The 15337-nt window shown below is 46.4% G+C and overlaps 1 protein-coding gene across 6 annotated transcripts in view; it reads right to left on the minus strand.

The window, feature by feature from the left end:
- Window positions 1-2197: 2197 nt before the first annotated feature.
- Window positions 2198-15337, minus strand: part of HMBOX1 (homeobox containing 1) — a gene marked incomplete at both ends in the record, with an annotated part of 85553 nt that continues 72413 nt past the window's right edge. Inside the window, 5 exons of one of the 6 annotated variants that reach the window (XM_084231671.1) lie at window positions 2198-2335; window positions 3975-4046; window positions 4279-4367; window positions 5185-5280; window positions 6772-6854. In XM_084231671.1, the coding sequence (XP_084087797.1) occupies window positions 2198-2335; window positions 3975-4046; window positions 4279-4367; window positions 5185-5280; window positions 6772-6854 (478 nt within the window). Of the gene's footprint in view, window positions 2336-3974; window positions 4047-4278; window positions 4374-5184; window positions 5281-6771; window positions 6855-15337 lie in introns of all 6 variants that reach the window. The other 5 variants (XM_084231670.1, XM_084231669.1, XM_084231674.1 and 2 more) reach the window with 5 other exon arrangements.

Here is a 15337-nt window from a genome sequence, read left to right on the forward strand (position 1 = left end):
TTTCCCGTTTGACAGAGAATAAGCAGACAAAATGCCACGGAAAGGCAAAGACACGACTTTCTTCTAAGCAATTTAAAGGAAAGAAAGAGAACACAACCTCCTAACCGAAATAAAAAGTCAGACACACCAAGGAAGAAGGTGAGCGGGGAGGATCATTCCTGAGAATAACAAATGCTCCTCTTGAATTGCTGTTCAAGTAATACGGTAAATCAGAAGAGGCGCCTCCAACCGACTGGAGTCTCGGAAGCTGGAAGAAGTGCGTGTCCCCCGAAACCCACGGACAAGAGCAGGCCCCCCCCCCGTCCCACCCACGCTCCTCGGAGTCACAGACCCCCTCAGGTGCCCCACCGCCCGCGGCACCTGCGGCGCGCCAGGGGGGCGGCTGTCGCCGGCAGGTGCCCGCCACGCTCGCCGAGAGGGAGGGACAGGAGCCCGGCCGGCAAGTCTCACGCCAACGGGTTCAGGTTGAGGACACGGGGGCGGTGGGGAGAGGCGGGGTGAGGAGGTGAGGAAACGGCACCTCACTTCTCTCTCGGATGGTTTCGGGTACGGACACACAGACCAGCCCTGCAGCCAGGCCCGCCTCCCCTGGAAACACGGCTCGGCTGGGCGCGGGGAGCAGGGCCGGCCGCTGGGCGCACCGGGCGCTGCGTGGAGGCGGCGCGTCCCACTCACGTGGCAGCGCCATTCCATGGGGTGCCAAGAGACCACTTTCATACAAGGCCAGCAGATGTCATTTTTTTTGACGCATGAACAGTTCATCATTTTGCTACTAGATGACAAGGTGATCACAGGGCGACTTTATAACGCAAGTTCACTGTTTGGTATTTTTGAGTTCTCAAAATGAAAAAAAGATTTATCAAATATAAATATCTTTAAAAAGTAACAAAAGTGCTACATATGTGATCAAGGAAAAAAATTCCGTTAGTTACTGCCGCTTAAAGTAGATTAAACTTTACAAATATTACCACATCCATTAGCAATATGGCTTCCAATTATTAAATAAATTGCCTGTAGCAATACAGCTTTTCACACCTCCACGAGGACAGAGCAAAGAGAACACCCGAGCAGTGACATCCCAGCGCATCTGCAGGCCCACCGCGGCGGGGGCGCGCATCCCCTGCTTTTCTGCTCCTGTTTAGGCAAGTGTTTGCGTCTGTGATAGTCAGCACAATCCCACCACAACGTCCTCTATCAACCGCTCCTAGTGAGGGGCTTCAGCTACTGGACACAGAGACCGGAAGTTCATTCACGCACTTTTGACCTTATCTCCATCCTTGAAAGACTTTTTGGTAGCAGGGGGAGGGGACACAGACAGGAGGCAAAGCCGCTTCTGGGATGACCTCAGCACTTCCCAGGCAGGCGGGGGCCCGAGGCACGCGCGGCCTGAGCCCTGGACTCAGCGTCCGTCAGACATTCAGCCCGTGCTTTCCCCAGAGCTCGCAAGCTGGGTTTTGTTTGTATTATGACTTTTGTTTCTTGTCTTTTGTTTTAATCATGGTCCCAAAGGCAGAAGGCAGTATTTTATGGACTAGGTCACACAGCTCGTGAGAGGAAAGGATGTCTGTGTCAGGCATGTAACATCAACCCACATCTGAGACCGAGCGTTTCCATGGACATTCTCAGCACAGCACCCAAAGAAGTATAATCTAGCCACGGTGTGACTGATAGGAGGCACGGCTTATTGCAGCTGGAACTCAATCCTTCCCACGCCGAGGTGGGGTCCTAGTGTTCCTTTTACTCTGCGGACACTCCCCAACGGTCTGTCAATCCTGGGCTGCGCTACCTCAGCTTGCATCCTGTCATTCTTGGGGAAGAACAAGGGGTGCCGACTAGTGTTACAGGAATCTACGGGTACCCAAGGTCTACATGTAGCCTAATATTCGAGAATTGAGGGCTATCTAAATACCTGGGAGCACTTTCTTGGAATGCTAAGACAGAGCAGCAAGATTTTCTAGCCTCGGGGGCTGGGAGAGGGAAGTTTGGTTGGTTGGTTATTATTTACTGGGAATTAATACTGAGAGAGTATATGCAAAGGCTGAGGGCACCATGCCATCTTCACAGAACAAGACCCTAACGGCTAACTGACATACAAGAAACTGCAAGTTATACTGTAAGAACACATGTTAAGGACCGAGGAAAGTCTGCTAAGGTGCTACGTCTACACTAAGTTAACTGCTCGTGTTCACCTCCCTGATCAGTCGTCTTCCAGGGCCTCTGTCTTGATTTCGTTGGCTCCTTGTCGGGCCAATGCCAAGATCGTGTGGTTGACGGCCGCCATTTCCACAGCTAATGAGATGGGGTCCTGGTGGTCACTGTGGCTGGTGCTGTCATCCTGGGTGCGCAGAAGGGAGAAACATGTGTTATCAGTGCACTGGTAAGACTCGCCGGCTCACAGAAAGGCATGCTGGGGGGCAAGGGAGGCAGAGCATCCATGGGAGGAAGCAGTGGGGTGGGGCTGGGGACAGAGTAGAGGTGAAATGTATTTAAGTAGTCACTGAATGGATACAGGCCCAGAGCGTCCCACTTGACATTTCCATGATTCGGCAAGTAAAAGGCATGAAAAATGTTTTGGTTTTTTTTGCTGAGACTTTATCCATTCCATCAGAAAAACTGCTGGTGACGATGATCAAACCTGGATTTTTTAAGGTTTGCCACCAAAAAATCACTGAGGTCTGCAATAGTGCACTATGAAATTCTGGACTGGTCCTTTTACAAAGAGATGATCAGAATTCAAGAAGGCTGCTGTCTACCGAGCTCGGAAAACTAGACGAAATTATCAACATCTTACAGATAAAAATTCTTATTTGTGAAAAAATTAAGCAAAGAAAGTACTTTCAATGACAGCATCAACCCAAATCTGGGCTGTGTGACTGGTGGGAGTGGCTCTGGAACAAAGTGGGGCACTCCCCTGCTGTCAGGCGGGGAGGGAGGGGCGCAGGTGTCGCACCTAGAGGTGTGAGCTCCCCTGCAGGCACAGCTCCAGGTGTCAAACAATAAAGCTGTGAAGGAAGCTGCGTGTGCTGTGTGCACCGCAGGCACCGAGGACGAGGACGGTGTTACAAATAAGGGGTAAGCTTCTCACCTGTCACGTCTTCAGGGGAACTCTGCCTCAAAAATCTTAAAAAAAAAAAAAAAAAAAAAGCTTTGGAAAGGGTAAGTCCCTTTGGGGAAAAGCACGGAATGTGTTGCCCTTGGGGCATCGGGGAAAAAAGATGAAATGATCCATCTACATGGGAGACTGAAAAATAACAGGAATGTTTCCAATTAGAAAGACTTACAGAACATTCTCGAGTGAAACGTGGAGCTCTGGCTCGGAATCCTGGGGGAAGCCCAGGGCAGTGCAGGCATCATTGTTTCAATTCTCATTTTTCACAAACTGTCTTTAAAGAGTTTAAGAAGGGACCAGCACGGAGCCGCTGGCGCTCTTGCAGTGACTGCTCGAGCTGTGAACGGGCTGGACAGTGGTTCGAGAGGAACAGAGGGGGCTGTATTTAAGAGCTGTGGGCAAGGAAAAGGTGTGACTCCACAGGCAAAAGTACATGATTTCCTGCTGGAGTCTTTGCTTCATCGTCTAGTGGAAATGAGTTTTAAACATCCTATAAAAATGTTAATGAACTCTATCAAGACGTGGGGCGAGATATTCCCTGTATTCTTAGTTATTCCATCCAGGGACTACAATTAAATATATTTTCCCCCCAAGCAATGAAGAGGCGGCCGGGGTGAGGCGAGAAGACATGCATTTATGAGCGGATGTGTGTGTCGATGTGCCAGAGACGCTGGAGCACCACTGGCCTGGGCACGAGGGTTCCCGCTGCCCCGCGGCCGCAGCGGGCGCCCTCCCTGCGCGCTGCATGGAACACGCCGGGCGCAGACCACAGCTACCCCGTAGCCCCTAGTGTTTCTCCAACAGTGTGTGTGTGGTGAATGGTGTAACTTGCTTGTTTGGATCAGATCCTTCTCTCTTCTTCTACCTTCTCTGCTTCTCTGCCTCCCTCTGAACTTCTTCCCTCCTCCTCCTCCCCATTGCGTACTTGCCAAGTATCCTGTTGTATGACAATAAATCCATGCGGGTGAGTAACGATTTCTCACAAATTCAACAGGACAACTGAATCTTACCACATTCCTTTCACATTACATGAAAATCTAACTAGACACATGAGCAGCGTGGAGGGACATTAGATTGCCTCCTCCCCCGCCCAGGACACGCGCCCACAGAAGTGAGCTGTCACACTGTCCCTCCCGCTCAGCCCCCCCCACGGAGGCTCGGCTGCACACCTGCTCTGAGTAGTCGTTTCCATCGACGTCATCACTGTTGGAGTGGCCTCCTGGACTCTGTACGTCTATCCCATGACTCTCCAGGATTGCTGCTTCTTCGAAAAAAGCAAATCGATCCCTAAATTATCTGTTACATTGTCATAATGGCTGATACACTGAATTAAACAAAAACCTACATTGCTCTGTATTATGTGCCTCATAAATTGCAGCCGGTAAAATTCAACTGCACCCGGGGCGGGAAGTGGCTTCTACTATCCTGGAGCCCCTCCTGCTGTGCTTGCAGTGGGGTGTGGTTGACTGGCACTTCATAAATACTTACCAACTCACTAAACAGCCCTGCTGTTTGAGGGCTCTAGAAAGTGTGCGGGAATTGGAATGATGAACAGCAAGTATGCTTATAAATGAAATATAATTTCAGAAGCTCAAAACCAAGCCCCTACCCCAATCACTTCAATTCCCATTTCTTAAATGTTTTTTAAAATCTCTGCTTTTTTTGTGTTTCCTGTCTACTAAGACCTTTTCATTCCCTTTCTGTTCATCAGCTGTTTCTTAATATCTAAGTCTTAACCCAGTGATAACGAAGCAGCTTAGGACACCACAGCCCTTTGGAGACCTCACGCACAGCTTAACTATGCACCCACAGGAGTATTGGGTCGGGGCACGTTGAATTTTATATTCTAGAGCATTGCAAAAAATGAGTTTCAGAAATAATGATGCCATTAATAGTATACAAATAGTTAAATAATACCGTCTTTGGGTTATTAAAATTATACACACAGGGGTAGCTCTTATTAGGCATGAAAGTAAGGCCCATTTAGACCGACAGTTCCAAACTGAAGTCCTCTCACACTAAGCATGACAGCTAGAAGCACTTCAGAAGAGAAAGCAGCCTCTCTGATACATTACCGATATTGGCTCTCCTCTTGATCTCCTTCCGCCTGTTAGCAAACCAATTATATACTTTCAGGGAGGTTACTCGTTCCAGATCTGACAGTTTTTTGCCTGTGAATGCATGCAATAAAATTCAGATCATCCGTATCTGAGATTAGTTCTAAGGGCTAATACTTTTCTTTCTTTAATATTTATTGCCAGAATAACCGATCTAGGGGGATTATTTTTTTTTTAGCATTAACTAACACTGTACACACAAATTATTACCCAATGAATAAACACAGAAATGAATACACAAACAGCAACTAATAACAGAATATGCTTTCATTCAGAAAGTCACACTACTTAATACTGTATGCAATACTGGCATTCTTTAGGAGTTTTAATACTTCAGCTGGCTACAGTTCAAAGTTCCATGAGGCTTCATTTAATTAGCATCATTCAAGATGAATATATGATTCTTTATCAAGTTTCCAGACAGCTGAAATTTGTATTTTTAAGGTTACTTGTATTTTGAAGGCCTTCTTTTAACCCGTGTCCTGCTGCTGAGTGTTTGGACAGCTCTGGTGACTCGCACTGTAAGTCTGCAGGACTGAGGCTGCACTTTATCTCCTTTGCTCTAACCCTTGACCTCTCATGGCCAGCACCAGCCTTGCCAGCAAGGCCCCCTCTGACCCACTCCTACCCTACCCTGTTCTGTGACTGTGTTCCAGCTGTTAATCGATAGTGGCTGGAGAAGCAGGTGAGGCCTTGACAACAGAGGGTTAAAGTGTTTTCTGGAGAGAGGGCCAGTTCTTCCACAGCTTTAGGACTGGGGCTTTGGCTTGTGTGAAGTCAGGATTTAGATTTTCCACTTATGTGTTGTTGGGGTTGAGTTTATAGGTTCAAAATTTTATAATTCTAGCTTTTAGCAAAGGGAGAACAAATTACTATTTGTCACAAAATATTAATGTGTAAGACACTTACACTGACTGGCCAAATTGGGACTGACTGGATCATCTTAACTGAGAATGGCTGCTGGTAACAAAAACTGTACAATGTTGAATAATATTTCAGCACATGGAAGAAAAGACATGTTTAAACAGCTCTGTTGACTTGCATTAGGAACAGGAGTTCAGGTGAAATCACCCTACTTTTCCCTAACTAAGCAGAAGTCATCCCAATGTGGTAAGGGGATAGACATCATCTCCAACAAATTCTTCCCCCAAACAGGAATACAGAACTTACAACAAGTGTATAAAAACAAACAAACAAACAAAAACCCACCTTTAAATCTTTTTATTAACAAGCTTGCTTAAATATTCCAAACTTTAAAATTATTTTGGAATTGATATATTTATGCTACAGTTTTGGACACAGAAATCTGTACAGCCTTTGAAAAAATAATTTCAAGGTCTCTTATCTTAAGCCAGGTCACTCCCTGGAAACTTTCCCTGATGAGTGATTTGCAGACAGCTACTCCCGCTTTAGAACTGGGGAGCACACAGGGCAGTGACTCCCCGTGGGAGTGCGGTACAAAGTGGGTAAAAGGAGGCTGAGTGTCCTAAACACCGGTCTGGAGCTGAGCGCTCCGCCACAGCAAAGTGCCGGCTGCCGCCTTACCTGGCTTCTGTATGACTGCATTGCAAGCGTTTGCAATTTCTTCTCTCTTTGCTTCATCTGGGTATTGATTCTCATTGAAGTAACTGCAGAGACAACCAAAGTTTGTACTTTAAAAAAATGCTCTCATTAATACTTTTGCCCACTGAAAAATATGCAAATAGGATGCAACAGGAGAGCATCTCTGCCAGGCGCCATACTCCCCTGTGGGTGGGGGACTTGAAACGAAGCTGATGTGACTAAGTAGGTGAGTTTTTAATTTGATATGTAATTTTAGTGACCTGAAGTTTAAGTAGCTACACGTGGTGAGTGGCCTCTGTACCCGCAGCACAGCTGCAGCCTCTGCTGTGCGTCATCAGGAGACGTCCTGGCAGAGTTACCTGTGATGTGGCTGGCTCACTGCAGGCAGGGGTCTGCCACTGAGGCAATTATAATAATAATAAGACTTTTTTGTGTGTCATATTGTTTATAGTAGCAAAAATTGGAAATTACCCAATTGTCCATCAATGGGAGAATAGCAGAACAAATTCTGGGACATCTATATTTACACCCAGCTATTTAAAAATGACTAGGAATGAAAGTTAGAGTCCTACACACACTGGCCTGGAGGGATGTTTATGACATACTTCTAAATGAGAAAAACAATCTGCAGAATAACGTGCATGTAAAACTACCATAACAGAATTTAAAAAATTCCTGTCTCTGTGTACATACATTTTTATGGATAAAAGCTGGATGAGTCCTTTTCAGGTTGTAAATATTGATTACTTAATTGAATTGTGGGGGCGCGGTTAGGGGCAGGAGAACAAAACATTTTCTTTCTTTGCCTTTTTTCCATGTTAAAAGAGGACACATTACTTCAGGGTGACAGTACTTAGGTATGCTGACTCCATCCTGAGCATCACCAGATCTGTGACACAAAAAACTGTCAATGCAGTTACTTATTAGTGCTGCTTTTTCTGTCATCTGTGAGTTTAAAAAAACAACTTTGATACTGGAAACTTAAGATCAGGAAATGATCCCTCATGAAGTGCTAGCACTTGCTGCTTCTCCTAGCACCTGCCCCTAGAATGCAGCGCTCCCATCCTCCGCTCCTCTCTGCGCTGGGGAAACGGCATCTACTGGGAAGAAACGTTGGCCTCCAGCCTCCCTGTGCAGCCACAGTGGCCCTCTCCACCCGCTAGTGGCGGGCTCCGCCTGCAGTCTGCCCCGCAGCCCCATGGTCGCCAACCTGTCCTCACAGGACCCCCAGGCTTGCAGAGCCCCACCCTTCCCGAGGCCACCTGCTTCACGTCCCCCCTTCAGCACCTTATCCCACGTGGGCGTCTGCTCCCTTTTCCTAGGGTTCCAGTGTTCAGACTGAGGACTTTTCCAGAACTGCTCCACTTCCACTTTACTATTGGCCTTTCTCTTCCCTCCACTTACTCTTTTCTTCCCTCCACTTCGGCCATTTACTCAGGCAAAGACACTTAAGGTTAGTGTCATGAACCAAGTAACACTGGCATCACCAGGAGCCATTCAAAAGGCAAAATTCCAGGCCCACCACAGACTAAATCAGAATCTGAATTTTAACAAGATCTCTGGATGGTCTGAAAATACATCAGCTTTTGAGAAGCACTGGATTCGTTCACTCATTAAGAATTCAACAACAGGGCCTCCCTGGTGGCGCAGCGGGTTGAGCTTCAGTGCTGTGAAGCTGTGCGCAGCCTCTGCAGCGCGGGTTCAATTCCCGGCCGGCCAGGGAGAAACCCACATGGCGCGATAGACCTCTCCTGTCTCGCCTGCTGCTCCCCTTAGAAGCGTCTTCAGTCTGTCTGCCTGTTCTACTCCCTGTTCTGTCTCTGGTGAATTCTCTCACCTTGCCCCGCCTCTGACCTGTACCCTGGTTCTTGTATAAATAATAAATCTTTAAAAAAAAAAAAGAATTCAACAACAAAAACAGACAGGAACTGATGGATGAGTGGCTGAGGAAGAGAACCTGGCAGTTTCTGGCTTCAGGGCACTTATGACCTCCAGCAGGAGTTTAGGGTCTGCTGGAGACACCCACAAGCCTGCGCACCTGTGCAGCGCCCCAGGAGGTGTGCACAGAGACAGGGGTGTGGCTGAGGCTGCACCTCCATGGGAGCTAGACTGCCAAGATGGCAGCAGACTGCCTGGCAGGGGAGAGCACGGGCAATTCACACCAGGGAGTGACAGGCGCGGAGACAGAGGCAGATGAAAGCCTCGAGGATTCTGGGCACAGAGAAGAGTGCAGCATGGTTGGCACATGAGGTTCACAAGAAGATATGAGGAGCTACTAGCCTGGGAAGGCAGGTTGGGGCCAACAGTGGTGAGACTTGTCTGCTTACTAGGCAGCAGCAATGACCTCACCTTCATAGAGGTTGTCAAGCCACAAAAAGAGCACGTCTTCGATCACCTCCGTGATCTCAAATTCTGTACTTCCCTCATCAACTTTCTACTCCTCCTCTTCAAAGTAATTTGTTCTTCACCTTCTTTATAACCTCGAATCCTTTTCAACCCTCCCCACCACAACTTCAAAAAAATTTGCTCACTGACTACTCTTCTCTTGGCCTCACCTCATTTCTCAGCCTGAACTCCATGGCGATCCCAAGTAACAATGCCCCTTTCAAGGCACTTCGACTGTTTAGCTTGTCTGTCTCTCCACCACACCTGCCCACTCCATCTCCGACCCTGCAGAAAGCACCTTCTGCCTATTTTCTTCTACTACAGAGACCAAGTGCTCACAGTCGGTCATAAAATAGGGCCAGGTGGCTTTATAATCTGTGCTTTCCAGGTTTCCCTGGCCCCTGGTTGCTGATCATCCCCGATACTCCATCCTTCCTGCCCACGTACCTGCAGCCCCCGCTGTCATCCTATCTACAGGTGACCTTGTCTCCTTTTATTAAGTTGGAGGTTATTTAATATGTTGGCATAATTTGTTTAGCTTTTCAACGTCTAAACTACTGCTTTATCATTCATCCATTTAGATATCTCACGGGAGAGGAAGATCAATCTACTGCATCGTGTCTTTGATTCCATCACCCCATCTTTCACTTTCTTCCTCCCTTCCTTTTACACGCCATCTTTCCCCCGTACCTATGAATTACTCTATTTCACTAATTTTTGTGATAAACATTTCTTCATTATTATAATCTCTAGGTCAGGATACATCTCAAAATTCATGGTGTCTGAAAATTAAATGATGATGTTCCTATCCCCACTGGTACATGACACAAAGATGTGTCTTAAAATCAAGCCTGAGATGTGACGGAATATAGTAGCTGCTAAGACTTACGTACACTTTCAGCGACAGCTCCATGGCCACTACACTTCACTGTGCAACTCTTCTTCCAAATTACTGCAAAGCCTGTGACAGTAATTTTTTACCGCAATGTTTTAATATTCCTTTTTTTTTAAAATTTTTTTTATTTTTTAATTTTTTTTTTTAGAGGCATGTTTTTTCTTTATTTGTTTGCTTGTTTGTTTTTGTTTTGTTTATACATGCACTGGGTACAGTCAGAGGCGCGGGAGGGTGAGAGAATTCACCAGAGCCAGAGCGGGGAGCAGAGCAGGCAGAAGGACCGAAGTACACTGCTGAGGGGAGCAGCGGGCGGCAGGAGAGGTCTGCGCGCCATGTGGGACCCTCCTCCGGTGGCCGGGGAGCAGCCGGGGATTGAACCGGCGCTGCAGAGGCCGCGGGTAGCTTCGCAACCCAGCGCTCTACCGCTGCGCCACCGGGGAGGCCCATGTTTTAATATTCCTAATGCAGATCTCTGTCATGTCACTGTCTTATCCAAAAAATGTTCAAGTTTGTTCTAGAGGAGTTCACACGTCTTACCCAAACTACATTTGTCCTTTATCTACTGCTCCTCCCACCTATGCATGCTGCAGCCCAGGAAAGTGGGGTGACCTTGGAGTCACCCTGTATACTCCTGAGTGTCTGGCCAACACATCTGCTTTGCCTTCTCCACCAAGAGCCTGTCTTTCAGGATAGAGCTCAGAGATCTTGTTAGCCAGCTGAAGGTGAGATTGTCCTGCTGGGAACGCACAATACTTCCCTGCAGTTACTTTAAACACAGACGAAGGTCAGAATAGAAATACTAGTAACTGTTAAAATCAGAAGCTCAAGAATATAAATTTCATTCAGAAGTTATAAATCTTAAGCCTAACAATCCTTTCTTCCTGTTAAAGACTGAATATTTTTATAATTAAATGTATGCCTAATGAAAATATTTTCATTAAAATGTGCTACTACACCTAAGATCTGTATACTGCCCCACTTTTCTCTTTTTATCTTTGTTTCAATGCTGGAAAATAGCAATTCAAGACAGATTATATAATCTACACTGACCCCAAGTTTAAGATACTTCATGGTAAATATATAAGTTAAAAAGGTTATAAATAAAAATTTTCAAGGCAAAGCTCTCTTAAAGCTTTTTTCAGGGGCCTGGGGGACACAATTTTGCTATAAAGTGGAAGAGTTTGTAGGCAAGACAAAGGTAGGGGGTTTGCGGAAATGAAGTACCCAATAGGGCTATGTTGTGAGTGAAGCGCTAAACTTGAGGAGATGTAAGTTCAAAACATGGGCCCTAACCTTAAGAACACATTTCAGTTTAGGAAGATGAAAAAGGAAGGCATCACAGTTCCATAATTGTGACAAATCAGAACGCCCCGTGCTGCTAAGTATATAAATGACATGCTGCATGATTCCAGGGTCATGACGTCCCTAGGACTAAGGGGACCTGGGGAAGCTCTCAGGACCCGGCAAGTCTCAGGGTGGAAAGGGCAACGCTCGTGGTAAACACAAAGACACAAAGGCGCAGCCCTGACATGCGCTTGGAAGGCAGAAGGCAACTAGTCCTGCAGCGTGGCTCGACTCTCGGGACGGGGACCCACACGTCCTGGTTTGCCTGGGAGAGTGCTGTTACCTTGGATTATTAACAGATCCCCTTCTGGCTTCCCAAACACCCCCTTTTATTTTTTATTTTTTTTTTTTTAAATAGAGGCATGTTTATTTATTTATTTGTTTGTTTGTTTGTTTTTGTTTATACATGCACTGGGTACAGTCAGAAGCGCGGGAGGGTGAGAGAATTCACCAGAGCCAGAGCGGGGAGCAGAGCAGGCAGAAGGACCGAAGTACACTGCTGAGGGGAGCAGCGGGCGGCAGGAGAGGTCTGCGCACCATGCGGGACCCTCCTCCGGTGGCCGGGGAGCAGCCGGGGATCGAACCGGCGCTGCAGAGGCCGCGGGCAGCTTCGCAACCCAGCGCTCAACCGCTGCGCCACCGGGGAGGCCCCCAAACACCCCCTTTTAGAAAATAAATTATATGGTCAACCAAGCACCTCATTATATTATTGATGTATTGATGAATTTAATGTCAACTAAAATCCCCCAAGTCTTTTGCATGTGGTCTGTGAAAAATATGGTAATTGCTCAGGAGAAAGCGAAGCATCAAAAATGACAACTACAGTCTTCACTTCGTGAATCACACCGGGAACTACACAAGCCCGAGGGACCAGTTGGGGTCACACCAGACGTTTAGCGAGTAACTGATCAATGAAGGTTGAACAAATGAAAATATGAAGGGTAATGAGTAAAAGAAGGAGATAAATGTTAAAAACACAGAAAGCAGAGGGGTCAGTGAATCCTTTTTGCAAAGTTAAGAAGCTCTTCAGGAGCATGACAGCGGGACTCGCCCCTGCCACTGCCTTCTCCGGGCACACGCAGGGTTCAGACCAAGACAGAGCTGAATGCAATACATGGTATAGTGTCCAATGATGAGTAACCAAAGGGGTATACATACACGTGTATGATCATTGACATTGGGATACAGGTCTAATAACTTTGATTTGGGGCATAATTAATCATTTATTAAGCCACCCAAAAACGTTTATGATAAAGTTCTACCAACAGTTTGGCTCAATGTGGCAAAGATGAACCAGACAAGCTTCCAGGTAAGGCCACGGGGGCACACAGCGCACGATGAAACGCATGTACAGCGCTGTGAATGGGCGAGCTGGTGGGGTGAACAGTGCTGTGGGGGCAGGAGAAAGAGACATTTGTGCAGGGTCATGAAGCAGCAGCAAGAGTGTCCGGATCAGGGCAGAAGGGTGAAGTGGAGGTGCGGGGCGCGGAAGCTCCAGGGGTAAAGGATGGACTGACAGGTTTTAAATGTTCTGAGAAGAAGAAGGAGTTTGATGTGGCTGGAATACATGACACCTGAGGTGGGATAACCGGGACTCCAACTGAAGAAAAATGTTGGTCCACATTTAAAGGGTACAAAGAGTTTGAAGCTGACATATTAGGCAGCTGAGAAGGAAGGTTTTTAAGCAAGGCTTAAATCAAACTTATTTTTGTGGGGCAATCTCTGGTGACTCTAAAGGCAGAAGCCAGGCAGCTGTGGCACTTGCAGAAACCGAATCTCTGGTTGGCTGGGAAATGGAAAAGGAAGGTGAGACACAGGAGGAGTTTTGGGATGGTATTAAGACTCCAGTGCAGTCTCACCTGCTGGCTGTCAGCGCACACACCTTCAGACCTCTTAACCTTTACATGATGCTGAAGTAGCAGCTGTTGCCACCATGACCAGGAGGATAAACTATAGAATCTGGCTCTAGAATTACAAGGGGCATATTTCTAAACTAGAACCTTAGGGTTCAAAACACACTTCTGTCTCGTATAAGAATGTTTATATCCTTAGACTTTTTGAAGACAAAAAGGGGAAAAAAATGTAAACAGAAGTGTATAGGTAGCAATAAAAAAAAAGGTAAAATAAATCCAAAGTGCATTACACTTGTAGAGAAAGGACACTGTCAGCTGAGTAATCAGTGAGTATCTTCACAGGGAGAAACCAAATGATCGTTTTGCCAGACAATGACAGCAAAGAATTAAAATGAAAAGTGGCAAAATAATTTACATGAGATGAGAAGCCATAAGCTCGTGGAAATGTCCTTGAAGCACTTTCATTTCAATAACACTGAAGTCTATAAAAATTGCGGGCAGAAAATTCTTCCTTTGGTGTCTTGGTGAGCACATGGAAAAGACAGGGCCTGGCTCTCTACGCCAGTGGCAACGCCATGCAAGTGAACGTCCCTCTGCACCTCTATGTGAACTACCTTTGCTGAAGAGGTTTAAACTTCCTCACTTATTCCAAGTAAGGCTTCAGGACTGTCAGACCCTGTCCAATACCTAGACTCCAGTGCGCATTTCTCATCACTGTGTGAAACTGCTGGCAGTGGACAGGAAAGAGCATAACGTGAAACGCAAAGACTTGGCTCCTAATTGTCCGGTTTCCTCTTTGACAGCATCTGTGTGTTAAATCATCTTCAGCAACAAACCAACCAATTTGTTTGTTTGCAAAATGAAAGAAATGGGGAAACCTTCTCTATGTAAAGCAACTCTCTCTTCTGAATCCAAAAAAGCCTAAGGAACGCCACCCGTTCACAGACACACTGGGTTAGTTACAGCCTGTATTTCCCGCAAAGACATCAAAGTCCCTCTGACACCAATCATACCTTAAAAATACCTCTGAGAAACAAGCAGTAGCAGAAAGAAAGGGGGTGGAGCTAGACGTCAGCTATGCAGATGGTTCTTCCTCATTTAATGTGGACGTGAGGACAGTTAGAAACCTTGATTTACTGATCAGCCTCCTCATTTGAGAAAAGGGGACAAGAACGAGGTCCCCACGGTGACAGAGCTGGCAGGGTCAGAGCCAAGCCTTTTGCCTTCAAGCCTTTCCACCACTGCTTACCAAGGAGGTTGCTGGCTGCAGTGGTGTGAACAGCATCCTCTGAAAATTCATGCCTACCCAGAACCTTAGAATGTGATCTTATTTGGAAATAGGGTCTTCGCAGATGTTTGTGGTAAGGCTCAAGATGAGGTCACACTGGGTCCCAAACCCAACACGAGTGTCCTTACAGAGACAGGAAAGAATCAATGGCACAGAGAAGACCACGGTGTGCAGGTGGAAGTAGATACTGGAGAGATGCACCTGCCAAGTCCAGGAATACACTGTCAGGAGCTAACGGGGAGGGGGTGCAGGAGGGCTTCTCCCTAGGAGCCTCCAGAGGGGACCAGTTCTGCTGACTTTTCTTGATTCCAGATTCTGGCCTCCAAAGCTGTAAGCTGCCCAATTTGTGGAGATGTGTTATGGCATCCCTAGGAAATGAATACACTGGGTAAACAATACAAAAAGGATAAGATGATCTTTAAGATAATGTGATTCAGCTATCATTGCTTGATGGACTTTTTTTCACTAGAGAAATCCACCTGGCAGGCCCATTAGACTAAGCAGCTATTTCTGTACACAGCCTGCCATCTGAATAAGGGATTCCCTTCTCTAGTCTGGCCAAATACTAAAAATTTCTAACTTCAATCCTTTTTTCTACCATAACGTAAGTTGAATGGCTACTTTTTTTTTTTTTTGAGGCTTAACATCATCCTTCATTCAAACAATTCTCGTAAGTTCCCACTTCTAAGATTTATGACATTTCTTGCTTGTCTACTTAGTAGCAAATGGAGCTAAGATATGGCCCTATTCACCTGTATTTTCAGCAACTAGGGCAGTGTTGAT

The sequence above is a fragment of the Talpa europaea genome, assembly GCF_964194135.1.
Source record: "Talpa europaea genome assembly, chromosome: 4".
NCBI lineage: Eukaryota > Metazoa > Chordata > Mammalia > Eulipotyphla > Talpidae > Talpa > Talpa europaea.